Below are 27,680 nucleotides of genomic sequence, written 5' to 3'. Positions count from 1 at the left end.
ATCTTCCAGCAAACAAAAGCCCAGGTCCAGACGGCTTCACAGCTGAATTCTACCAAAAATTTAGAGAAGAGCTAACACCTACTCAAACTCTTCCAGAAAATTGCAGAGGAAGGTAAACTTCCAAACTCATTCTATGAGGCCACCATCACCCTAATACCAAAACCTGACAAAGATCCCACAAAAAAAGAAAACTACAGGCCAATATCACTGATGAACATAGATGCAAAAATCCTTAACAAAATTCTAGCAATCAGAATCCAACAACACATTAAAAAGATCATACACCAGGACCAAGTGGGCTTTATCCCAGGGATGCAAGGATTCTTCAATATGCGCAAATCAATCAGTGTAATACACCACATTAACAAATTGAAAAATAAAAACCATATGATTATCTCAATAAATGTAGAGAAAGCCTTTGACAAAATTCAACATCCATTTATGATAAAAACTCTCCAGAAAGCAGGAATAGAAGGAACATACCTCAACATAATAAAAGCTATATATGACAAACCCACAGCACACATTACCCTCCATGGTGAAAAATTGAAAGCATTTCCCCTAAAGTCAGGAACAAGACAAGGGTGCCCACTTTCACCATTACTATTAAACATAGTTTTGGAAGTTTTGGCCACAGCAATCAGAGCAGAAAAAGAAATAAAAAGAATCCAAATTGGAAAATAAGAAGTAAAACTCTCACTGTTTGCAGATGACATGATCCTCTACATAGAAAACCCTAAAGACTCCACCAGAAAATTACTAGAACTAATCAATGATTATAGTAAAGTTGCAGGATGTAAAATCAACACACAGAAATCCCTTGCATTCCTATACACTAATAATGAGAAAATAGAAAGAGAAATTAAGGAAACAATTCCATTCACCATTGCAACAAAAAGAATAAAATACTTAGGAATATATCTACCTAAAGAAACTAAAGACCTATATATAGAAAACTATAAAACACTGGTGAAAGAAATCAAAGAGGACACTAATAGATGGAGAAATATATACCATGTTCATGGATTGGAAGAATCAATATAGTGAAAATGAGTATACTGCCCAAAGCAATTTATAGATTCAATGCAATCCCTATCAAGCTACCAACGGTATTCTTCACAGAGCTAGAACAAATAATTTCACAATTTGTATGGAAATACAAAAAACCTCGAATAGCCAAAGCGATCTTGAGAAAGAAGAATGGAACTGGAGGAATCAACCTGCCTGACTTCAGGCTCTACTACAAAGCCACAGTCATCAAGACAGTATGGTACTGGCACAAAGACAGAAATATAGATCAATGGAACAAAAAAGAAGGCCCAGAGATAAATCCATGCACTTATGGACACCTTATCTTTGACAAAGGAGGCAAGAATATACAATGGATTAAAGACAATCTCTTTAACAAGTGGTGCTGGGAAAACTGGTCAACCACTTGTAAAAGAATGAAACTAGAACACTTTATAACACCATACACAAAAATAAACTCAAAATGGATTAAAGATCTAAACTTATGACCAGAAACTATGAAACTCCTAGAGGAGAACATAGGCAAAACACTCTCCGACATACATCACAGCAGGATCCTCTATGACCCACCTCCTAGAATATTGGAAATAAAAGCAAAAATAAACAAATGGGACCTAATAAAACTTAAAAGCTTCTGCACAACAAAGGAAATTATAAGCTAGGTGAAAAATTTTATTTTGTATTGGAGTATAGTTGATTTACAATGTTGTTAGTTTAAGGTGTATAGTGAAGTGATTCAGTTATATATATATGCATATATCTATTCTTTTTTAGAGTACTGAATACAGTTATTATAGAATATTGAGTAGAGTTCCCTGTGCTATACAATCAGTCCTTGTTGACTATTTTATATTTAATAGTGTCTATATGTTAATCCCAAACTCCTAATTTATTCACTGTCTGCCTTTCCCCTTTGGTAACCGTAAATTTGTTTTCTAAGTCTGTGAGTCTGTTTCTGGTTTGTAAATAGGTTCATTTGTATTGTATTTTAGATTTCACATAGAAGTGGTATCCTATATTTGTCTTTCTCTAACAGAAGGAAATAGAATTTGAACTAAATCTTGAAAGATGAATAACATTCTAAGGTGAAGGTGGGAGGAAGAGCATTACAAGAACACTGGACAATGAATGATCAAATGGAGGTAGGAGAATAGAGCTGTGTACTGGAAATGAGGAGCAGGGCAGTGTGGTTGAAGTACAGGGCATGTACCAGGAAGCAGTGAAATATGGGCTGCAGAGGGAGTCCAGACCAGGGGAAGAGGACTGGCATTTAATATATTGGTTATGGGAACCAAAAATGTTTTTGAGCAACTACTAAACCATGTGAATTAGTAAAATAGGGAAGATATCAATAAATGTGGCAACATTATCATGCATGAGATAGCATAATTCCATGCTGCTGCTGCTAAGTTGCTTCAGTCGTGTCCGACTCTGTGCGACCCTACAGACGGCTGCCCACCAGGCTCCCCCTAATGCCATGAGATCCTTTAAAATACCCAAGCACCAACTGAGGTCATGTGTGATTGGAGAAGAGCTTATGAATTCAGGAGTTTTATGGAAAAACTGATTGTTTTAGGGAAACCAGGTTTCAATTTGGGCATATTGGAGGATAGCATTAATTGTGAACACATAAAAGGAAGACAGGGAGAGGGAAACGCAGTATTCTAGAAGCTGGATTGAGTGCATATGGAACATTCAGGTGCAAATATGCTACATGCCATTCAAAAGAAAATAAGAGAAGCAGCTCAGGAGAGAGGTGAATGGGGGATGAGTCACCTACATTGAAGTGAGTCAGTGAGTTCGGTCTGTCATAAGCATAATATATGAACTCAATAACAGGTTCTAAATATGTAACAAATGTAACAAGGAAGACAGATCTTAGACTCACCTTGGAAAATAAAACAAAAAAACGCTGAGATTATTGGTATTTATAGCTCATGTTTGTTTTACCAGCTGTTAAATTCCCCAAACCCAATACTTATCCCAGACTGACCTCCTAACTGGCAGGAAGAATTGTCAAAGGACAAATTCTTTCATCGAAATCTGAGTCGCCAGATCTTTCTAGTCTAGACTAGGAGAAATACAAGAACTACACGACTAAGATTGTCAATGTGCCTTGTGCTCGGTGGTGTCCGACTCTGTGATCCCATGGGCTGTAACCTGCCAGGGTCCTCTCTCGATCGGATTTTCCAGGCAAGAATACTGGAGTTGGTCACCATTTCTTTCTCCAGGGATCTTCCCCACCTAGGGATCAAACCCAAGTCTCTGTCTTCTACGTTGCAGGAAAGAAGGGAAGGGAAGCCCCAGCAGATTAAAGCACATCTTTTTGAAGGTGAGGGGAGGCACATAGCCCTGAACCACAATTCAGTTATAGATACTGATGATCGCTAAACTAATTCAACTACTAAAACCACAGAAATGTTCCCAAAGAGGGGATTCTGTGCCAGGGCAGAGGCCGCAAGCAAGGGAAACGTTAAAGAGAAGAACGCGAGTCTCGAGTCAGACCAGTGACGCGGATTGCGTAGCTCCCACTTGGAAGCTGGCTGTCATCATGTGGCATACCCGCAGCATTGCTCACCGCCGGCGGCCACCTCCGTCAATTCCAACGCTGGGCCGCCAGCAGGCAGTGGAAGAGTCACGAGAAAGGAAGCATGTGCGCAGAGAAGCCAGTTGGGAGGAGCTGGGAGGCGGCTCCACGGGGCCGACTACGTATCCCATAATTCAGCACACAACGAAGACCGGCTCCCCGGGCGCCGCTGGAAGACTTGCGGCATGGGCTCTGTGGTGAGCATCTTTGGCCCGCCCGAAGTCGGCCTTTGGTGGGGAGACCTATGGGGATTGGCTAGTGAGAGTTCGAGTCCCGCCCACGGATGGTGACGACAGGCGGCGGTCCTACTACTTAAGGCGTCGTGGCCTCGCCCGCCCCGCCTTAGCTCCCGCGCTAGAGAGAAACATGTATCGTTTCCGATCACAGTTCTTCACGGGGATTTCTGCTGCCGCCATTGCCCACTCTTACCCGCGCCGCTTCTCGCCTCTGTTGTTAGCCGAAGACTCGCCTCTCAGCCGCCCGTCGCACAGACGCACGAGTAAAAAGTGCAGCTCCATCGGCTGATCCTCGATAAGCTAGAGTTTAGGCGGCACCGGGCGTCCCACGATGCCGAAGAATAAGAAGCGGAACACTTCCCACCGCGGTGGCAGTGGTGGCGGCGGTTCAGGGGCAGCTGCAGCGACGGCGGCGACAGCAGGTAAGAAAGTATCCCCGCCGCCGGCATCCCAGATACCGGCCGGGTTGGCGAGTCGCTTAGCCTTGGGCACCCTGGGAGTTGTAGTTCTATGCCTCTAGACGTATGCGTTGGCGGGGCGCCTGGCGTGGCCGGCGGACTACGCTTCCCAGCGTGCCCTGGGAGCCGAACCTCGCGCGATTTGGATCTGGCGTGCGAACCGAACTCTTGGGCACCGGCCGCGGGGCAGGGAGAGGGGCAGATGGGTTCTTGCGCCTGAGAATGGGTCGGGGTTGGGGGTGACTGGGAGCTGGGCGGGAGAGGAAGTGTTTTCAGAGACTGGTACTGGCTCTCTAGAGCTCTCTTTGACAGAGGGTGGTGCTGAGCTCGGAGTTGTGTCCATGCTGTCACTGGTCACCTTTGACCACTCGGCTCCAACATGGAGTTCTCGGGAATGCCAAACGTCCGGCGGGTTTGGACCGGCTCTTGCGTCACGCGGCCTGGGCTTTGGGCGGTGGAGCCGGGGTGACGCAGAGGAGCCCATGTGGCATCCAATTCGGCTGCCTTTCTGTGCATCCCACGTGTGCACCTGGCCCGGCCGAGGCGCCAGAGGCTGGGATCCACTGTCCCAGCGTAGACTCTGCTCCTACCTCTATCTGGCACCCGCACAAATCCCGAGCCCCCAGCTCTCGGGCGACCTGTCGAAGCCAGCTCCTACTCCCGGGGGCAGAAACTGCGTGCTCCTTTGTGCTGTATTTTGTAGGTTCTCCGCTGGGAGCCCGGAATAGGCGGGAGTGGTGAGGAGCTCAGATTGCAGTTAGCCAAAAGTTTAGTTAGGTTTTTTTTTTTATTATTCCTCATTGCAAAGTCGAAACTTTTCCTGGATGGGTAGGTGCTTAACTGAATTAATGATTTTTTAGTCCTAACTATACGGCTAAGAAAAAATGACTTCAAGCAAAAACTCCAACGAGACACACCATGCTGAAAGCTAGTGTTAAACCCGGTAAAGTCATCTCACTTAATAATTGCTTTATTGAAACTTTGAAATTAAAATAACCTCAGATGTTATCACATCGAATCTATTAGCCATATATATTTGTGAATACTATTGCTACTTTAACCCTCAGAATGATAGGCCTTTGTTCTTTAGCAAATAAATAGGCCAGTCTTTTTTTAAAGAATTGGCAACTGATATTTAAAAAGCAAGACGAAAGCTTGCTATCATGTATTAAATATTTAATAATTGACCGTAGAAATGAATTATTATAGATGCAGCCCCCCTCTTTTTATATCTTTATTTTGATTGAATGCTTGCTTTCGGTGCTCATGAAGTTCATTCTTGATCAAAATATAAAATACATCTAGTTGCTCTGTGTGAATTGATACCTCTTTACCTTTCTGCTTCGTCTTCTCGTCAGAAGTAAACATTTAAATTCTGTCTAGAAAGTCCGTATTAATTTTGATTCTTCAAGTTTACCTTTTGTTGAAACAAACACAGAGATGGAGCAAGCTAAAGTCATTTTGAAAATGGTAATGGCCTCCTTGATTCGCTAAGGAACATGTATTCCCTTCTGAAGCTTCCTGTCCAGCCTCCTTCCTTCCTGGTACTTAGAGAATAATCTCAGAAGGCAGTGGGGGGTTGCCTTTCAAATTTTACTTCGAAATTCTCATTTGTGACTTTTCAGCAGCAGGAAAACAATTCTTTGATAGTTTATAAAACTATACATGCTTTGACTATCTTTGGACATTTACACTAGAACTTGTTAGCTGTGCTTGCCTCTGATTGGGGCTTGGGGGTGAGATTTACTTTTTGAAAAGGTTAAGTTGGTTCCACCTGAATATTACTTACTCAAATAAATAATAGTTGAGTAGAAGAGATGGAAAATTTTCACAAACTTGTACTTAAAAGTCTCTTACCTTACTGGTATTTTTAAATATCATCTGTAGAAGAAATGGGATTCATATGATATCTTCACAGGTACAACCAAGAAATAACCAACTTCTGTCTATCGTTTTAGATTTCCCATTTAAATACTTTTTAAGTTAGTGGAGGGGGTCCAGGAAGCTAATAAAATTGACCTGTTGTTCAAGTGTGTGTGTTTTTCATAGCACTTATTTTGAAGAGAGCATTTTTAGGAAAGAACAAAACCTTGTTAGTAAGAAAGCCCTTTAAGAAGTAAGGACTTAATGTGTCTAAAGGGCCACCTCATCAATGGTACTTAAGAACACAAGGTTGGTAAGTGTGACCTATATATTAGATACTCTTACAGGGTTTTTTCCCCTTGATTTTTTTTTTTTTTTAATAATCTCTTTCCCCTTGAACTTTGGGAAATCATTGAAACTTAGAGAAGGGAGCTGAATAACACCTGGATAGGAAACTCTTTTTGACAGTTTAAAAATAGGCTGAATGTGAAAAATAAAAGATGATTTGTGAATAAATATTAGTAGAAGTTAAGCAGATGACTCAACTATTGCCATGACTTCAGATCATGAAAACACATGAAGACAGATCCAAAAATAGAATATGATGTCATAGGTCTTTGTTTATTTGTTTGTTCTTTCCTAAGCACTATGATTAGGAAGTTTTGGTGTCTTGGGTTCATTGCTTATTCTTTATACTTCACTTCTTTGATTGGCACACTTTATTCTCTTTTGGAAAGCAAGCAGATTTGAAGGCTACTTGCTTCCTGTGTTGATTTAAAAATCTGCTAAAGCCTCATCTCTGTTTTGATTTTTTAAAGTTATAAAAAAGACAGCAACAGGCTTAATTATACTCAGAATTTTTGAGAAGCCTTTCTTGCTGCTGCTGCTGCTAAGTCGCTTCAGTCGTGTCCGACTCTGTGCGACCCCATAGACAGCAGCCCACCAGGCTCCCCCGTCCCTGGGATTCTCTAGGCAAGAACACTGGAGTGGGTTGCCATTTCCTTCTCCAATGCATGAAAGTAACAAGTGAAAGTGAAGTCACTCAGTCCTATCAGACTCTTAGCGACCCCATGGACTGCAGCCTACTAGGCTCCTCCGTCCATGGATTTTTCAGGCAAGTACTGGAGTCGGGTGCCATTGCCTTCTCCGAAGCCTTTCTTAAGATGTATTAAATGATACAGATTTCTTGAACATAGGGACCTAAGAGATATTTAGTGCAATCTTTGATTGGAACTTGGAGTTAAATCAGGTGACTCATGGTCACTTTTAGGGTGGAATTGGGGACTTCTTTTAACTCCATACTCAGTGTAATTGATGACAATAATCTTTCTATTAATATGAAATTCCCACAAAACAAAAATAATTAGAAATTACAGTGACTAGGAATATAGATTTATTCCTTAGATTAATGAAATTGAGAGGAAGATTCTGGTTTAAAAAAAGATTTTAATTTTTTAATAACAGCACTGATATTTTAAAACTTTTGGGTATATTAGAACATTTCTTTTGAACGTGATTTGTCTAACAGGCTTTTTATGCTATATCAAATACTGAAACGTCTTTTTAAGGTCTTAAAATTCGACTCTTAATTGACCAAAAATACACAAACTTTGCAAGAGCACTATCTATCTTCCCAAGGGAGTGACTAGGAACAAATGTTAACGTGTGCACCCATCATAGTAGGAAAGTCATCATCCAGCTTAGTCACTAGTCACTACAGTAAAGTAGGTTTTTAAAATACTGTAGTCATTTCTGAAATTAGCATGTGAAAAAAGTCAAGTCTTGAACATTGCTCAAAGTCTTCAAAGCAGATTCCCAATTTTAAGCACACCATGCTTACAATTTATCAGCTTGCACCTTGCCTATAATTTTTTACTTGCAAACATGAGACAACTCTGTTAAGAGGACTCTTGAATAGATGCTTTCTCCAGTGGACTTGGCCCTGTGAAGTCCACCATAGAGTGCTGGTAAGGAGGGCCTCTGTGCAGTGCTTTAGGACCATTTCATAGTCCTGCCTCTTAAGAGATTTGTATGCTAGTTTGAAAGACTTCTCAGCTCTTCTGTCTTCCATAACTTGGGAACAAAAATCCTGTAGCTCGCTGCACTGGGTATCATGTAGATAGTCCATCAGAGCTCTTAGTATTTTCTTACACATCTTACCAACGCTGTAGCTCTTTAGTGATCAGTCACTTCATCCAGTTGCTGTCATTATTTTCTGTGCCATGTTGGATCCACTTGTCAGCATCTAAAACTTCTATCTTAAACTTTTTGGTCCTCTCAATTCAAATTGTCTTACTTAAAACTACCATCCCACAACTCCTCAAATTTCACTTTGTATTAAGACATGTGTAACCTAAAAACTAACCCATTCACCAGTTAATGTTATTCTCATTGGAAAATACATTTGTCTTATTTTTATGTTGATCTATTTTTATCATCTTCATGATTTGAAGTAATTGGGAAGTAGTTTTTTTATCCATAATGCTGTTTTTTTTGTTGTTTTTTTTTTAGCAAAAATGGTCACATACTAGATGATTGATATATTTCTGCAGTTGATGTATATTGTAAATAGTTGGTGCTCTGAAATAATACATAGTAGGTGAATTGACTTATATTAGGAATATTTAAGTGTGTTCTTTTGTGAAAAAAATTCTCTCTTAGTAAGTTTGGGTTTTTATTGCTGGCTTGTTTTTAAGTAAGTTTTAAAATTCCCAAGTTAAGTATTTGCATATATGACAACAAAATCATTTACCTCCACTCTCTTTTACCTACTAGGTGGCCAGCATCGAAATGTTCAACCTTTCAGTGATGAAGATGCATCGATTGAAACAATGAGCCATTGCAGCGGTTACAGCGATCCTTCCAGTTTTGCTGAAGATGGTATGAGTTTTCAGTTTAGATTTGCGACGTTAGATAAAAGGATGTTTTAGGTCCAGGAATTCTTGTAGCTAAGTATTCTATTACTTTTCCCTATCTGCTTTTTTCTGTTTAAAGTACAGTGGTTGGTTTTATTATTCCTTAGGGCCAGAAGTCCTTGATGAGGAAGGAACTCAAGAAGACTTAGAGTATAAGTTGAAGGGATTCATTGACCTGACCCTGGATAAGAGGTGGGAATTACTGGAAGCTCTTTTCATTCTGGGTGATTTTGATCAGCCACCTTTTATATAAAATATGTGCAGTTATTTCTTTGAGCATTATGTTTTCCTAAAACTTGATTTGTTTACTTTGGATATTTTAGTTTTTTGTGCTTTTGGGCTTTTAATGTAGATAGGAACATGCCACTAGAATTTAGATTAATAGATTAGTTGTTGTTCTAGAATAAGAGCACATATCTGTGTTTGATAATTGTTGTGTATTTGTTGAATTAAAAGTTAATCTTCAACTAGAAAGGATAACTATTGAGAAATACTAAAGCCAGATTGTTTTCTTACTTAACAGTAACTCTGGAACCAAATTGAAACAAATGGAATTAAAAACCCCAGAAGATGCAAACAGGATCTCTGGACTTTTGTACTGTTAAAAAAAAAATACATGTTTACTTGAATATGTAATGTAGAAGAACATGCCTTATACGCTGAAACTATGAAGTACTATGTGGCCATTTAATGTTGTGGTTATTAAGTGAATAAGCATAAAAATGCTATGATATGTAGTAGGGTGAGTTGTAGATGAAAATTAAACTATTATTTGAAAAGTGATGTGAACGTGAAAATTATATGTTAAAAAATCTATAAATAGAAAAAATTTAGAGGAAATTAGGCTTTTACAAGTCTCATTGACTGATGGTACACTCCAGCTGTATCTTCTTTCTCTTATATTTTCTTTTAAATAGTGCGAAAACAAGGCAGGCAGCCCTTGAAGGTATTAAAAATGCACTGGCTTCAAAGATGCTCTATGAATTTATTCTGGAAAGAAGAATGACTTTAACTGATAGCATTGAGCGCTGCCTGAAAAAAGGTAATGTCCTTACTTTACACAGTCACAGAACCTAAAAGGAATTTTCTACCTTCTGTGCAGTAACATTTGTTAATAGCACTAAAAGTCTGGTTCACTCTTGTAACCTTGTACGTGACAGGGAATATATCAGTCTTGTTAGAAATGAAAATCAAACTTGTTAGCTTTTGAAACTAGTTTCAAAATGTAAAAATGTAGTAAGCATTTGAAATTAGGAAAGATTGGGGTGGATTGTCAACTTTAGTTGTATTAAAAGAGGTGTTTGCCATTCTCTTGTACATAACAAAGGCTTGAAAACTGTGTCAAATGTCAACAAAAAGAATTATTTAAAAACCCATCCTGCTTCATTTTTCTAAAATTAAAACAGTATCATAATTATCTACCTCATTTTCTTATTTAAAACATTGATCATACTTTCAGTTACATCATTTCAGAATATCCCTTGGAATATTTGAATTCTTGAACTTTGTCATAGAGATTCTAGAATTCATAGTAGGATCTCTATGATGAAAGAACTTTTGAGAATAAAGAGAGACCTTAAAGATTAAGTCTAGTATTATCAAAGACTTTCAATTTTAGAAAATGCCAGAATTCAAAAGATTTGGGGATACCAGCTTAATTATTTTGCCAAGTAAGAACATTTGTCTTTATTCTCATTTTCCCTCAGGTGAAAGCTTTGTCAAGAATGGGTGTTTGGAAACCTTTGGTCTAATCTACCACTCACTGTGCAGAGAAATGAAAGGCCTAGGAAAAGCGAGACTGGTCTAAAGTTATATAACTTGTTATTGGTATAGTTGATAGCAGAGCCAACTTCTTTGAGATACTACAATGGCTTTGTTAAAAGTATTTATATTGAAACTGTATCCTATAAGGTAGTTGGACTAGACGTATTAAAATTTCTTTACAACCTGCATAGACATTTATCAAATAATAATTTAAATTCAAAATTTATGCAAACCCTTTGGTGTGTACAGTTCTCAAGAGAGTTAATTTACACTTACCTTTATATTAACATGCTTCCCTGGTGGCTCAGACAGTAAAGAATCTGCCTGCCATGCAGGAGACCCAGGTTTGATCCCTGGTCAGGAAGATCCCCTGGAGAAGGAAATGGCAACCCACTTCAGTGTTCTTGCCTAGGAAATCCTATGGATGGAGGAGCCTGGCAGGTACACTCCATTGGGTTGCAAAGAGTCAGACACAACTGAGTGACTTCATTCACTCACTCAAACACTTATATTAATGTATTTGTATAGTTTTAAAGACTCTGTTATTTATAGTTGGCTGTGCCATGCACCTTATGGGACTTTAGTTCCCCGACGAAAGATCGAACGAAAAAAGCCCTCTACACTGAGAATGTGGAGTCCTAACCACTGTACCACCAGGGAATTCCCAAGAATACCTGTTTTTAAACCCTTGCTTATTTAAAACAATATTGGTGGAGGAAAGTCCTGAAGATTTAGTTTACCTCATGGGCTGTGTACATCTGAAATGCTTGACAAGTTATTTCAAGGGTTATTTGTGCACTATTCTGTGAGTTCATGAAGGACTTAGAAAGTCAGATTAGCTTGAAATGCATTATTTTGCTGACCTGTTACAGTACTGTTCTTTAAAATAGGTGTTAATTTCCATTTTACAGATGAGGAAGTGTTTTGAGAATAAGAGTAATTGGTTGAAGGTCATTTGGCTAGTATGTGATAGATCTAGGATTCAAGTGTGGCCTGCTTCCAGAGCTTGAGCTCTTTAACCTCACTAGATTTATAGGTCATGCCAAAGCCTTGAGCATACTTTGAGTTTCATAATTGGTAGATGCTATTTTGAAATAGAACAAATTTGGGAAATTGCTGCCTTAAGAAGTCTACTGAAAATGATTTGTCATAATTGCTGATGACTTCTTTTATAGGTAAAGGTGATGAGCAGCGTGCAGCTGCAGCATTAGCATCTGTTCTTTGTATTCAGTTGGGCCCTGGAATTGAAAGTGAAGAGGTTTTAAAGACTCTTGGACCAATTCTGAAGAAAATAATTTGTGATGGAACAGCTAGTATCCAGGCCAGGCAAACTGTAAGTACAGAATTTTTAAATTATAGATCTATCTAGGCATGATACTCAGACCTTGTGATAATCGAGGAAAATAGCATCTTCAAAAATATAGAAGGTTTTTATTATCATTTTATTCTCATTTGTTTTTTAGTGAGCAGACTCAATATGACAGTTCTTTTCTTAAATTTTCTGTTTCTCAATAGAACATCCCTTATAGAGCAGTCCTTATGAAAGAGCTGAGTGCTGTAGTTACATGGGTGGATTTGGTTGATGTAGGGAAAGCTGACTTTTGAAATATTCATCTGATTTGGGGGGTTTGGAAAAGCTTTCATTTTCTAATTGATATTTACCACTTACATACGTAAGATTGTGAATTTTGGTGGAGTTGGTTGTTGGTTTCTGTTATGCTAAATAAGCGATTTAAATGATCACACAAAGCATCTTTTGCTTTATCACAAAAATATGAGGTAGTCTTAGTGGATTTAGGAAGTGGATTTGAATCTTAATGGGTATTAAGAATCTTACGAGCCTTAATAGGTCATAAGAATTTATTGTTAGTGAATTTGAGTCTTAAGCTGTTTTTCTAGCAAGAGAACCAGTTTGTTGAAAACTTTTTAATACTAATTATTAGCCTCCTCTTTAATGTTACTTAAGGTAAACGATGGGCTCTCCTGGTGGCTCAGTGGTAAAGAACGCACCTGCAATGCAGGAGCCGCCGGAGACTTGGGTACTTTCCTGGGTTGGGAAGAACCCCTGGAGGAGGGCATGGCAACCCACTCCAGTATCCTTGCCTAGAGACTCCCATGGACAGAGGAGCCTGGTGGGCTACACCCCACAGGATCGCAGAGTCAGACACAACTGAAGCAACTTAGCATGCATGCACCCAAGGTAAATGACATTACTGTTTCTATCAGGTAAACCCTGACGTCTTAGTGGCTTAATAAAAGTTTATTTTTTGTACATATCAGTGCCCAGTCAGGTCAGCAAGGTCCCTCGGCATGTCCATCTTGCAGCTCTGCCCTGCGTCTAGGTTCTTCTCAAGTGGCAGCCGTGGTAGTGAGACGAGGAAAGCTGGAGGACAGAGGCAGGTCACTTTGGCTGAGAGTTCCTTGCTTTACCAACTGTATATATAGATGCTGGGAGGAGTCTAGAGGAAAAGGAGTCGGAGTTTGGTAACTTTATAGGAATCTCTGCCCCCCAGTAGTTCTTTACCTTTCTGTTCTTCCTTTTCGGCTAGTTTCTTGCAGCTTTAAAACTGCCCAGGAGTATTAGGGGCATTTGAAATGTTTGACAGAAAACACTATTGATTAGGTATTTGGGGCGATCACTTAGTTTTGGTTGCATGTGAGTTGTTGTGGTTATCCAAGGCACTGTCTTCATCCTTCTCACTCTTGCTGTGAATATAAAAAAAGCAAAATTCTGGCATTCTTCTGCATATTAGTAGAAGGAATCTTTATTAAATGAAGGCAGTCCTACTTTTTTTCTCTTAGGAGATGTGTCCTGGCTTCTGCTGCTTACTTAGGAGAGGATTACATATTGAAATTTTCTTTTACTGAGAATAATGCTTCAGCTACTTTCGAATTTTAACAGTGTCTAATTTTTACAATAACTTAATGAGAATAAAAGAGTGGCAACAAACAGATTAATATTACAAGTGTCCTCATAGTACTGAAACAGAACTAGCTGAAATTGGAGGCATGTGAATGATGCCTTTAAAGACTTACACCTTAGTGGTACTTGGAACAACATGAGGGCATTTTAGTGATAACGTATGGAGAAAAGGGAATTGAAGAGTAATAAAGCCTTATAAATTTCAAATTCTGCTTTTAAATAATTAGCACAAGTGTTCTGAGAATTAATGGCTCCTATAATGTTAGAAGTAGATTATATATAAATATACTGAGTCTGTTTTATTAGGTAGGTTTTACCTTGGAAATCTTGGATGTCTTGTTGTTCACTCGCTCAGTTGTTTCCAGCTCTTTGTGACCCCATGGACCGCAGCACGCCAGGTTTCCCTTCACCATCTCCCAGAGTTTGCTCAGATCGATTGATGTCCATTGAGTCAGTGATCTTATCTAACCTTTTCATCCTCTACCGCCCTCTTCTCCTTTTGCCTTCAATCCTTCCTAATATCAGGGTATTTTCCAATGAGTCGGCTCTTTGCATCAGGTGGCCAAAGTATTGGAGCTTCAACTTCAGCATCAGTCCTTCCAATGAATACTCAGGGTTGATTTCCTTTAGGAATCACTGATTTGATCTCCTTGCAGTCCAAGGGACTCTCAAGAGTCTTCTCCAGCGCCACAGTTTGAAGGCATCAGTTCTTCTGTGCTCTCAAATCTGTATATAACTGCTGGAAAAACCATAGCTTTGACAATACGGACTTTTGTCGGCAAAGTGATGCCTCTGCTTTTTAATATGCTGTCTAGGTTTATCTTAACTTTTCTTCTAAAGAGTAAGCATCTTTGGAGTTGGCTTGAAATGATCTGCTGGATTAATGAAGGAAGACCCAAGAAAAATGGAGTAACTTTGCTAAAGTTGAACTCTTAAGTTTACTAGCAGACCTTACTGGGTTTTAGCTGAAGCCCACTTCCCTTAACTCTTAACCCTGTTTTTTCCTTCTTTTTATACTATACTTGGGACCTAACATAGTCATGTAGCTGATAAGTTTTTCACGTTGAATTTATAAAAGCAGGAATATGTAAAATTAATAAGAAAATGGCAAAAATTAATGTCTGATTTATTTTTTGCTTTTTTTAGTGTGCAACTTGCTTTGGTGTTTGCTGTTTTATTGCCACAGATGACATTACTGTAAGTAGAGAGCCTTTTGAATCCAGTTATTTGCACATTTCTCATTTAAGATGGCACTCTTATTTCCTGCTCTTATGCATTAGGAGCTGTATTCAACTCTGCAGTGTTTGGAAAATATCTTCACCAAGTCCTATCTCAAAGAGAAAGACACTAATGTTATCTGTAGCACCCCTAATACAGCACTTCATATCAGCTCGCTTCTCGCGTGGACATTATTACTGACCATATGCCCAATCAATGAAGTGAAGAAAAAGCTTGAGGTGTATGTATTTTTTGTTCTTATTTTATAAAAACAAGAGTTATTGATATAATTGGTTGTGTTCACATAGTAATGACTGGCTGTTCTCCAGGCATTTCCATAAACTTCCAAGTCTCCTTTCTTCTGATGATGTAAACATGAGAATAGCTGCTGGTGAATCTTTGGCACTTCTGTTTGAATTGGCCAGAGGAATGGAGAGTGTAAGTATCTGATGGGTGAAAATGCCACAAGAACCATTATTCTGTCATTACCCTCACAATTAAGAATTGGATGATAACTCAAGAGCATGGCCCACTTGAGAACCTAATGATTGGTTGTCCCGCTTCTTGGCAGTGATGATGTAATACTTAATAAGAGCATAAACCAATAGTGGTTGGTTGGTAGAGCAGTATTTGAGTGTAGTTCATTATACTTAATCATTGTTGCCTACAGAACTGAAGTTTAAGTACACTCTTATTACTCATGGAGAGTTGTCCTGTATAATCTTTTGGATCTGCTTGGATTTCTCAGACCTGAGACACATTAAGGTAATTCAGGCACTTATAATAAATGTCAGACAAATGGATGAAATACGATGTCATTGTAGGTTTGGGATTAAGTCAGATGAGTTTAGTTACCATCATGTTTAACTTTTCTAAGCCAAGTGTGTTATTTGTTCAGTCCTATTCGACTCTTTGTGATCCTATGGAATGTAGCCTGCCAGGCTCCTCTGTCCATGGGATTCTCCAGGCAAGGGTTGCCATTTCCTTCTCCAGGGGACCTTCCTTACCCAGGGATGGAATCTTGGTCTCCCACATTGCAGGCAGATTCTTTACTGTCTGAGCCACCAGGGAAGTCCTTTCTAAGCCAAAGATGAAAATAAACATGTCCCTTTAGCCTGGGACATGTGCTTTGTAGTTTTCTACCGCTGGCCACTCATGGTTGCTTTTTTTCTTTTCTTTTTTTTTAAATACCATAATTTTGCTTTTGGAGGTATTTGAGTTTGTGGTAGGTGACCAAGAGATGATCCACCATCCTGGTGGTATTCCAAGTTTAGCACTGAAAAGTCCTATGTCCTGAAGCCTTTATCTTAGGCTAGCTCTATGGAACAGTTGGTCACCCTGGTTTGTGACCTCTGTTGTGAATCTTGGGTTACTTCCTAGCTGCTTTTCAATTTAAGGAGAAAGATGATTTTTTGGAATGATGCTTTTCTGCAGTTAAAGAAGTTAACAGTGGATAATTCTAAATAAGATTAATACATGTTTTGAGTTGCCTTGGTTTTTCACATTCCATTCTTGGCCTGTGTTTGGCTGCCCCCCACCCACCCTCCTTATTTTGAAAGATAGCTGGTATGAATGAAAAGTAAGTTATTCACACTTCAGTAGCAAATGAGTCTCCATATGTGAGAAATTGGACTCAAGTTTAGCAATCAATTTAATTTTATTGAACTAGTTAATAACTTCTTAACCTCAAGGCACAGAAGCCGGATGTCCTAGTTTTTAACCTTGTATTCCTCTACTGACTAGAAATGGTAATTTCTTTTCTTTTTCCTTTGAAATGCATCCTAAAAGTGAACTAATGATGCAGTTTAAATTATATATGTTGAATTTGTTTAAATTTGCATAAATGTAAATAGTATTGCCACCTGCATATCTTACCTTCTCTGACTTAATAAGTCATATGTGATAATCAAGAGCAGTCACTCAAACATGTTTAATTTGACCAAATCCTTGTCAAAGACAAAAATGAACTGTGTTATAAAACAGAACTTAAGTGTTTTGTTTGCTATTTTTGTTAAGTAAGTTTTGTGTTTGTTTATTTTAAAAAATATTCATTTATTTATTTGGCTGCCTTGGGTCTTAGTTTTGGTGGGTAGGCTCGTCGTTGCAGTGGGCGGGCTTCTCTAGTTGTGGCAGGTGGGCTGCAGGGGGCGCAGGCTCAGTTGTGGTGCACCAGCTAGTTGCCCTGCAGCATGTGGGCTCTTCACTGACAAGAGATTGAAGCCACCCCCCGACATTGGCAGGCGAATTCTTACCCACGGGACCACCTTGGAAGTCCTATTCTTACCTTTAAAGTGGAGGTGGTAACAGTTAACACCTCACAAGTTGTTGGAACAGGTGCCAAGTACATACAGTGTGCACAGAAGTGTCACTCAGTCATGTCCTGCAGCTTGGACTGTATGCATGGGGCTGCATGGAGCCCGCCAGGCTCCTCTGTTCTTGGGATTTTCCCGGCAAGAATCCTGGAGTGGGTAGCCATTCCATGAGTTGTTGGAACATGTGCCAAGTACAGTGTAAGTGGTAGCTATTCCTGCACTGTTAGCTGAATTGCATATCACCTCCCCCTTGCTAGTAGTCTGCTGCTGCTGCTGCTGCTAAGTTGCTTCAGTCGTGTCCGACTCTAGTAGTAGCCTTTTTGGTGCTCTCTAGTGCAACTTAAACTAAGAGAAGGACTATTTAGTGGGTTAAATTATAGGTCTGAGGGCCACGTGATAAACTAATTCTGGAAATTGTACCAAAATACAGTATTCTCAGACCATCCCTAATTCTCCCTGTTCCATCTTCCACCTAAGCTGACAGGGGCAGTGCTTCAGGACAGAGACACAGTGGAAATAAAATCTGAGGACTCAAAACACATTTCCCAGGCCTTAAATCATATGCTTTTCACTTCTTGATTTTTATAGGATAACCGGCTCATGTAAAAATGTCTCCATACCCTGACAAAGACATTCTGCCTCAATTAGCAGGAGTGAAAAGAATAAAAGTCTTTGTAGTTGAGTAGTCAGATAAAACCATTCTGGAAATAGTAATCAGCGCTTTGCAGTGAAGTGGGGAGGGATCAAACTCTGTTTTAATGTTAGGCTTCCCTATGTTTATTTCTTAACACTTAGTACAGCTTATTTCATTTGGTTTACAATCAGTGCTCCGGTGACTACTATATAGAAAATACTAGTGTAGGGCATGATTTTTGTGACCATCAGCATCTCATCTTGTGTACTTGAACTCAAGTTTTCTGTGGTTTCATTTCATTTTAATTCCACTCAACTTTTGAAACCATTTTAACTTATCACAGCTGTTATTTTAGTATGAAATAATTATCTTTAGACCTGTTGAAGCATTTAAATTGTTATACTGAAACAGGCTGTATAAAAGAACTATAGCATAATGGATATTTATGTACTGTGTTTTATGTATTTTTAGAATATATAAATATATGTTACTTAGGCCTTTCAATAAACTTACGAGATATGGGTGGTATTAACTATCCCCTTTTTATATCAGATTCCTCTGATTAAAAAAATGTCTGCTGGGAGATAAGATTCTTGAGAACCACTGGCAGTGATTCCCAGTTCTTAGAACAAATTACAGTAATGCATAGTCTGGTTAATTTTTGGTGTATTCTCCCATATATATATTTAAATCTTCCATACTTTTTTTTTTTTTTGAGAATAGTACAAAAGAACTAATAGCCTGTGAAATAAGTAGGAAACTGTTAGTCCCTAAAATGTACTTGTTTCTACAAGTAAAACAATTCTTATTTTGTTATGATGGAATCAAATTTAGTGAAATATAAATACAGACATCAACATAACATTGAACTGTTTTAATAATAGCTTTTCAGTTTTGGTAACCATTTTTCTAGATGAAAGTCTTGTTAACAGGTGTCATTTCCAGCTAATTCAGCCATAGGAAGTTGAATTAGAAGATGAAAGAAAACATTCGTTAGAACAGTTAAGAATATACAATCTCTAAAATACTGATAATAAGAAAATACTTGCGTACTTAAAAGAATATCTCTGTTGATTCCAAGCTTATTTTCCATGAGTGTAATAATCTTTTTCATTTTAGGCATTTACAGAAATTACATCTGTACCTTTTGACATGGAACAATTAATAAATATATACAGTACAAAGTGAAGAATGCCCGAAATAAGAGTTTTCTTGTTTTAATAGAATAAGTTAAATGATTGTTACCACTAATGCAAAGGTTAATGACTAGAGCTGGAGATGTCTCACCTCCTGTCTGCTTTAGTTTTGGTCAACTAAATAACTCTGAATCATTGCTTAGTTTTTAATGTGGTTGTAAAATTTAATTAGAGACTAAAAACACCCAAAATAGACTTCTGAAAAGTATAGCCATTTAAACTGTAATAAAGAAGCCTATAGTCAACTTAAGATCATAGCAAATAGTAATATATTTTGTGGCTTCCCTCCAAAAGGGATTAAAATATTTTTCTTTCTGAAATAATTTAATCACTTGAGTTGTGCACCTGATGTAAATACTTGGTTGCTTATTTGAAATGTGGCCAGTAAATTAGAAATTAGGAGCTTTAAAAAGCATTACTAATAGCTTTGCTCTTTTGGTATAAAGAAATTTGGAGTTCTGGGAATACGTGCCTTGGGGTCTGGGGAACCAGAGGGTAGAAACTATATTGATTTATGTGTATCTGACTGTCACTGAACTTGGAAGTCCCAGTAACATCTTGAATACAGTTGGAACACAGTAAGTGTTGGTTGAGTGTATCTGGATACACTTAGAAGAGGAATGTTCATTATTTGGTAGTAGTGTATCATCTTGTAGACAGTATTTCTGGATTAAATTTTTGCCTGTTAATAAAGTATTTTTCTGACCAGGACTTTTTTTATGAAGACATGGAGTCTTTAACTCAGATGCTTAGGACTTTGGCTACAGATGGAAATAAGCACCGGGCCAAGGTAGACAAGAGAAAGCAGCGGTCAGTGTTCAGAGACATCCTGAGGGCGGTGGAGGTAGGCTTCTTAATGCTTTAATAGTTAATTAATTCTTTTGAAATTAGATTGTTTTAAGCCAGACTTGTCAGTTGGGTGATTTTGCTGGTTGAACTTCACCTTTGAGCTAAATAATTTCCTCATTTTAAGACTGAGCAGGTTTTTAACAACAAAAATGAAAAAAATTTCTTTTTAAACAAAGGAAAAATTAATTCTGATGTTATGAAGGCTTTTTTTTTTTTTTTCTTTTGTTGTTGTTGAAAAAGATAAAAAAGATTCATAGTGATAGAAATGTACTTCACTTTGGCGTACTTGCCATCATTCAAGACCTGGTGCTTATCATTAGCACATAGATACTTAGTATTGTATGAATAATGAATTTTTTTGTAAATAGTAAATTATTGCCTATCCTTCAGTACCTTTAAGCAGAGACCTTTGTGAGCTTCTTGGGAAAGCTAGGTGCTGAAAGCTGAAATAACAAAACCCAGCATATCATTTTCTGATGCTTGAATCCTTTCTGTAGACCTCTAACCTGCTTTAGCCTACCTGGCAAATAAATTGATTTAGAAACCTTTAGGGCTTATAGTGTATGGTTAAGGATAAGTTTCTTCGATAAATGTTAATAGGGAATTTCTTTCAAGAATATTAGTAAAGAGTCATTCAGTGTAACGTGTATGAAATTTTAGAATGGGAACTTAAAAGAAAATACTAAAGCCCCACTCAGATCCAATTTTCAAGTGTTCCAATGATTCTTACGTAGTCTGCTTAAGAACTACTCTCTTCATTTTAATTTACATTAAAAAAAGTAAAACCTAGGGTATAAATTAGTATACAGGTCCTCTGTGATCTAAATTTTTGGTTAATGTTAATACTAATTACTTTATAATAATATTTTATGTTAACTCAGATAATACTTTATGTTTACTCAGGATGTTATTTAAAAAACAAAATGAGAAAAAAAAAAAAAAAAAAATCCTGACTCGAACAGAGATACATACATACTAAGCATCTTGTTGGTCTTATAATCAGTGTGGTAAAATCCCCAAATAAGTGATTTTCTTGAGTGGAATTTAGAAATAAACTATTCCTGTATTTAGATCCTGTAGCCTCCAAAAGATAAAATAATGACATGTTGTAGATTTTCTGGATTATAACTGATTTCAGATTTTCTGTCTTTTTGGGTCCTCTCTGGGTAACAGATGTTAAGGCCGGTAGGATCCCACAGACCCTGTTGACAGGTCCCTCAGCCCAGGCTGGTCATGGTAGAAAGTACTGACTCTCCTGAGAAAGATACATGTGAAATCTCAATGTGAACCAGTTTTAACAGGCTTCTTGTCTCCTCCCTCTGCCCCCCACCCCCTCTTCTATCAATGGAAATGAAAGCCCTGCGTTTGCCTCATATTCTGTCCTCTGGTGACCTCCCTCCCAGGCCTTTCCCACCCTCTCTTCTTCATCTCAGAATTTCTGTTCCTTCTTTGCCCTTTGATTGGTTCCCTATTCCTGCAGCTCAGCTTCAGTCTACGTGCATGTCTCAGAGCCTTGCTCAGTGATCTTGTCTCTTTTCTTATATTGAAACCCAGCTTTCTTTGAGGGACTCTGCTTCCTTGTTGGATCTTGTTCAGTTGCTATAGAGAATGGTCCATTTGGGGTGTGGTTGTTTTGCCACGCCATTTCTTTTCATCCAAAACCCATTTTGAAGTTCATGTATTAAATTGGTAAACATTTGATATATTGGTACTTTGACATACAGTTTTGTTGTTTTGGTCCCAGTGTAGGTCTTTAAACAGTACAATTATCTTTTTAAGGAAAAATGGGGACCAGGGGAATAGTTAAAAAACAGGAAGTAGCAAAGCTGGAGTCTGGACGCACTGCACTGTGCTGTCTTTGAGGGCCAAACACTGCGGGTAGGTCCAGAGAGGGAATGGAAAGTGTCAATGAGATTTGTCACTTAGGAGGTCATTCAGTTCAGTCGCTCAGTCGTGTCCAACTCTTTGCGACCCCATGAACCGCAGCACACCAGGCCTCCCTGTCCATCACCATCTCCTGAGGTTCACTCAAACTCATGTCCATTGAGACGGTGATGCCATCCAACCATCTCATCCTCTATCGTCCCCTTCTCCTCCTGTCCTCAATCTTTCCCAGCATCAGGGTCTTTTCCAATGAGTCAGCTCTTCGCATCAGGTGGCCAAAGTATTGGAGTTTCAGCTTCAGCATCAGTCCTTCCAATGAACACCCAGGACTGATCTCCTTTAGGATGGACTGGTTGGATCTCCTTGCAGTCCAAGGGACTCTCAAGAGTCTTCTCCCAACACCACAGTGACCTTTATAAGACCAGCTTCAATAGAATGATGGGAGAAAAACCAGACTGAAGTGGATTGAAAAGTGAATGGCAGGTGAAAAAGTGGAGATAGTGTGTCTTGACTTAAAAAACATGGCTGTGATGGGAAGAAGAGAGCTGATTACTGGATTGTAGGAGGGTTTGCTGTTTTAAATGCTAGAGACAGTTTATGGGAAAAGGAATCAATGGAGAAAGGAGCCTTTGAAAATAAAGTGCAAGATTTGTGGTATGAGGCGTTGAAAGAATAATGATTAGTCTTGAACTGGGGAGGAGGGCCTGTGATTTAAGAGAGACGAATAGGTAAGGATACACATGATTATAGGGAGTTCTTTCCTGGTGTCTCTGTTTTCTGAAATAAGAAATGCTGAAATAATAGAATCATACTGTTTTGTTGTTGTTGTTTTGAGCTGTTGTAACAGCCCAAGCACTGTATATGCTTCACAAAACATGCTTATACCTCTAATAGTTCTATGTGGTAGACGTATAGATAGCCTTTACAGGCAAGGGAACAGACCCAAACAGGTTAAATTACTTGCCAAAGTCACAAGCCAGGGAGTGGCATATCCATGTGAATCTAGCATTCACATTCTTTTTTTATTACATAAGATCCTGTGTCTGCTGAGAGAGGTGGGGACTAAATAGACGTGGGGAAGGCAATTGGATAGGTCCTGCCCAGTCAGATCCCATCGCTTTGTTTCTCCTGTCTCTGTGGAAATCACTTCCTCCCTTCCTGGGTGTGTGTGTGTACTCAAGTCACTCAGTCATGTCTGACCCATAGACTGTAGCCCTCTAGATTCCTGTCCGCAGAATTTCCCAGGCAAGATACTGGAGTGGGTTGCCATTTCCTCCAGGGGCTCTTCCCAGCAGGGGTGGAAACCATGTCTCTTGAGTCTCCTGCATTGGCAGGTGGGTTCTCTACCACTGCACCACGTGGGTTACTCTTCCTTACTCATGATTTATTAAAATATAGAGCAGCTATTTTGTTTTTGTCTCAAGTTCTGTCAGTATTCTGGATTTCTTCTCTGCTCATTTGGAAAACCCTATTCTGTATTTGTTCCTGTTTCCATTTCACTTCCACCACTACCTCTTCTTGCCCCATGGTTATACTTTAGAAATTGTCTTCTGGCAAAATTATTCCATTTCTGAAATCATAAATGTTATCTCATTTTCTTAATAAGAATCTTCAAAGGCCCTCTGAACCCTCTAGTTGCTTCTCCTCCTTTTTGGTTGGTCTGTTAGTTAACACCATTTGTCTTTACTTCCTTTCCTAGATTTCTGCTTCCCTAATTTCACCACTGTCTTGTGGGGGCATCTTGTCTTTCTGACTTGTCCTATAACCCTCCCTACCCCAATCCTAAACCATACACGTATCTGACTTTTCCAGCAAGTTTGTTGAGTGCTTTTGAAATGAAAAAACATTCACAACAAGGTAGTTTTGCCATGTCTACAGCAGCTAGACAAATTCTGCACTCTTTATGTAGGATAGTACTTCTACTTTCTAGTCTGTTCATATTTCAGGGATGGAGGTATTGGTTTAAACCATACTATTCATTCCAACATGTATATGTATATTTAGAAATTGTGTTTATGTAGGATTTCTTTAAATCATCTTGGTTCCTCTTAACATTTTTATTCTTCTATTGACCAGGAACGGGATTTTCCAACAGTAACTGTTAAATTTGGTCCTGAAAGGATGTATATTGATTGCTGGGTCAAAAAACATACATATGACACCTTTAAGGAGATTCTTGGATCAGGAATGCAGTACCACTTACAGGTGAGTGGGTGACATCCTTTCTGTGTGTTTGCTTTTAAATTAGAGAGTAGTTTTGGATCTACCTCACTTCACTGCTTTTGAAATTAGTTTGAATATACAGACTGTTTTCAGTATATGTTATGCACAATGGCAAATTTATTTTTGAAAGTTGAGGTGAATACATATGAAACTGTCCTTTTTGTTTTTGTATAGTGTAAGCTTGGTGGGGCATCTCTTTGACTGTTGGAGCACTATTGACATCTCTGTAGGAAAGCAACTAGTTTGACATAGCTTTCTTGAATTCAGGGCATTGGAAAACAGTTTGGTCTTATGAGAAACAGAAAGAAAACAAGTGACATACATTCATATTTATAAACTCCACATAACTTCTGTTAACCAGAATTCAGTTTATGTAGTAAAAAAAAGAAAACTGATGTTTAATACTGAGCCTTATTGCCTCTTTTATTTCAGTCAAATGAATTCCTTCGCAATGTATTTGAACTTGGACCCCCAGTGATGCTTGATGCTGCTGCATTGAAGACAATGAAGATTTCTCGATTTGAAAGGGTAGGTTTGGTTTTTGTTTTCAAGAGAACTGAATGCACGGAAGTGGAGACAAAGCTTTGATTCTGCCAGGTGACAGGCATTTAGCTATGTTTGTAAACTATTTAGTTCTCCATGGTGTTTCAGACAGAGCTGGACTAGTAAGTATAGAAGAAACGTTAGTCCATTTAGAGTATGGAGGGTTAAGAAGAGAAATTTTTATCCATAATCCTATTAACATAGAAACTATTTTCATTTTTTATTTCCCTTTGTTCTGTGAAGTTTATGTATTTAAGGATAAATACTGACAAAAGTGCTTCTTTCATATCTGATGACTGAGCCTAAACTTAGTACCAGATTCATTTTACAGATGAGGAGAACAAATGTGCTTAGAGAGTTTATAACATTAAATAGTGATTAATATTATTTGGCTTCCCCAGTGGCTCAGCAATAAAGAATCTGTCTGCAATGCAGGAGACCTGCATTCAATCCTTGGGAGGGGAAGGTCCCTTGGAGAAGGGAATGGCTACCCACTCCAGTATTCTTGCCTGGAGAATTTCATAACATTTCAAAAATCCTTATTATTATTTTTACTAAGATAAAATTCACATAACATAAAATATAGTGTACAGTTCAGTGGTATTGAATACACTACAGTGTTGCACAACCATCACCGCTATCTAGTTTCCAAACATTTTCGTCACCTCAAAAAGGAAACTGAGGTTCATTAAATGTTCACTGTCTGTTCACCTCTTCTTTCCCCGCAGCTGCTGATAAGCAGTCACTAATGTGCATTCTTTCTCTATGGATTTACCTGTTGTGGGTATTTCACAGACAGAGAGTCATATAACGTGACCTTTTGTGACTTTTTTTTTTCCACTTAGCATGGTGTTGCCAAGGTTCATCCACGTTGTAGGGTGGTCAGTACTTTAGTCCTTTTTGTGTCCGAATAATCCTCCGTTGTATGGATACACCACATGTTTATCTCTTTGTTAGTTTGTGGACATTTGGCTTGTTTCCACTTTTGATCCTTTTAAATCGTGCTTTTTTTGAACATAAACTTACAAGTTTTTATTAGTGCACCTGTTTTCAGTTCTTCTAGGAGCAGAGTTGCTCAGTCATGTGTAATTCTGTTAACTTTTTGAGGAACCACCAAACTGTTTTCTACAATGACTGCAGTGCGTTTTACCTTCCCACTAGCAATATGAGAGTTCAAATTTTGACATCCTTACTAATACCTTTTTTTGTTTTTAATTTTCCTTTTAAGTTTTAGCCATCCTAGTGGATGTGAATTGTTTTATTGTATGTTTATAAAATCTTTATATTTAATCACTTTGATGGACATATAATTGATTGTTGGGCATTTTAAAACTTTCTAATAAATACTAATATTTTTACATTTATTTCTCTTTTGGATTATTTCTTGGATAAAGTCCTTGCATGGAACGATAGAGCTTGATTATGATTTTTGAGATGTATTGCCAAATTACCTTCCAAAATTATTCTACTATTTTTAATTATTTTCAGTGTTGAATGAATGCCTGTAGCTATTAAACACATATTTGACAATATTGGTTTTATTATTTAAAAAATTTTCTTGACATTTTACGTTTGGTTATTTTTTTCATACAGAATCGTCATGTGTTAATCTTCTCCCTCATTCTTTGTGTCTTTTAAACATATAAAGTATATCTAAAGTCAAATTAGTTCATTTCTTTCCTTTCAGTCCATGGCAACCCCACGGACTGTAGCCTGCCAGGCTCCTCTGTCCATGGGATTTCCCGGGCAAGAATACTGGAGTGAGATGCCATTCATTTCCTTCTCAGGAGATCATCCCAACCCAGGAACTGAACCCCGGTCTCCTGTATTGCAGGCAGATTCTTGATACCACTGAGGCACCAGGGATGTATATATGTAGTTTTAGTAGTACTTCAGTGCTTATAAGCAAGTTAGTTCCCTGTTCCTTCCTTTCTCATTTCTCAGGATTTCATTTCAGCCTTTAGTTTTTTCCTAGCACTTTGGTTTCAGATTTCTAAGTAAAATGCTTATACAGCTATTTCTTTATTTGAGAGGTAAGGATTTCTGCCTTTTTAGTTCTCCCCCCACCCCTTTTTTTTTTTTTGCTAAATCAGCATCATTGTTTACATTATAGTCACATTATAATCTTTTTTCTTACTTTATAAGAATATCTAAAACTTTATTGGCTCACACATATTTTCCTCTTTTCCATTTCAGCATTTATATAATTCTGCAGCCTTCAAAGCTCGAACAAAAGCTCGAAGCAAATGTCGTGATAAAAGAGCAGATGTTGGAGAATTCTTCTAGATTTTTAGCATTTGAAGACCACTTTCTATTTCCCCTTTTTTTTTTTTTTGTAATTTCTAATGTATTTAATCTCTAGAGACAGTTTTTATCTTGGTCAACAGATAGCTTTTGTAGTAGGGGTTATATTATAATTTAATGTATATAGTATTGCAGATGGTAAGTCCTGTTTATTGAATATTCTTTGTATATATAATCACTAAACATAAAGTGTTTGTAATGTTTGGTCATTTTCTATTTATGAAAAAAGCAAACATAAGGTTTTTCACTTGATTTCATAATGAGAAAAACTGTTAGCCAAAATTAAATTTCTTATGCTGTGATTATCAGAAATACTGATTATAATGATATAGATACACAAAGTTTTTAACTTAAGATCTTACACAGATGAGTTCAGGATACAATTTTGGGAGCTAGATCTGGAAAAGCTGCTGTTATTTTCAATTTTAAGTGGAACCTAATAATTTTGTCACTAGGATCAACAAAAGGAATTATACCATGTGGCCATACAGCTGGACTTACAGGCCAATCAGTCCATCCGTTGTTCATGATGAATTAATGTAAGCCAGAAAAGTTGCTAACCTTGACCACTGAGGGCAGTAACACTAATTTTATCTGCTGTGTAAGACCTTGTGCTCTTTATTTTGAAATAAAGATCTTTTCACACTAAAAGTGCTTCTTTTCTAATAGAAGAAACATTTATGAGTTTATATATAGAGTTCAAAATGATAAAGTGGGGTATGGAGAGTAAAACAGAACTTCC

General features: G+C 38.1%; 1 protein-coding gene across 2 annotated transcripts; it reads left to right on the top strand.

The window, feature by feature from the left end:
- The first annotated feature begins 2,955 nt into the window (after nt 1-2,955).
- Nucleotides 2,956-27,589, top strand: IFRD1 (interferon related developmental regulator 1). 2 transcript variants are annotated; one of them, XM_006073274.4, is made up of 12 exons: nt 2,956-4,274; nt 8,949-9,053; nt 9,196-9,280; nt 10,006-10,130; nt 12,028-12,185; nt 14,922-14,972; nt 15,056-15,234; nt 15,323-15,431; nt 19,845-19,979; nt 23,945-24,073; nt 24,524-24,619; nt 26,831-27,589. In XM_006073274.4, the coding sequence occupies exons 1-12, from the start codon at nt 4,184-4,186 to the stop codon at nt 26,918-26,920; spliced, it is 1,353 nt and encodes a 450-aa protein (XP_006073336.2). In that variant the 5' UTR covers nt 2,956-4,183; the 3' UTR covers nt 26,921-27,589. The 2 variants fall into 2 exon arrangements, with proteins under 2 accessions (XP_006073336.2, XP_006073337.2); XM_006073275.4 differs by lacking the exon at nt 2,956-4,274 and adding an exon at nt 5,084-5,253.
- Nucleotides 27,590-27,680: the final 91 nt, after the last annotated feature.

The sequence above is a fragment of the Bubalus bubalis genome, chromosome 8 (assembly GCF_019923935.1).
Source record: "Bubalus bubalis isolate 160015118507 breed Murrah chromosome 8, NDDB_SH_1, whole genome shotgun sequence".
Taxonomy (NCBI): domain Eukaryota; kingdom Metazoa; phylum Chordata; class Mammalia; order Artiodactyla; family Bovidae; genus Bubalus; species Bubalus bubalis.
Note: the sequence above shows the minus strand (reverse complement) of the source record. Positions and strands in the feature narration are given on the sequence as shown.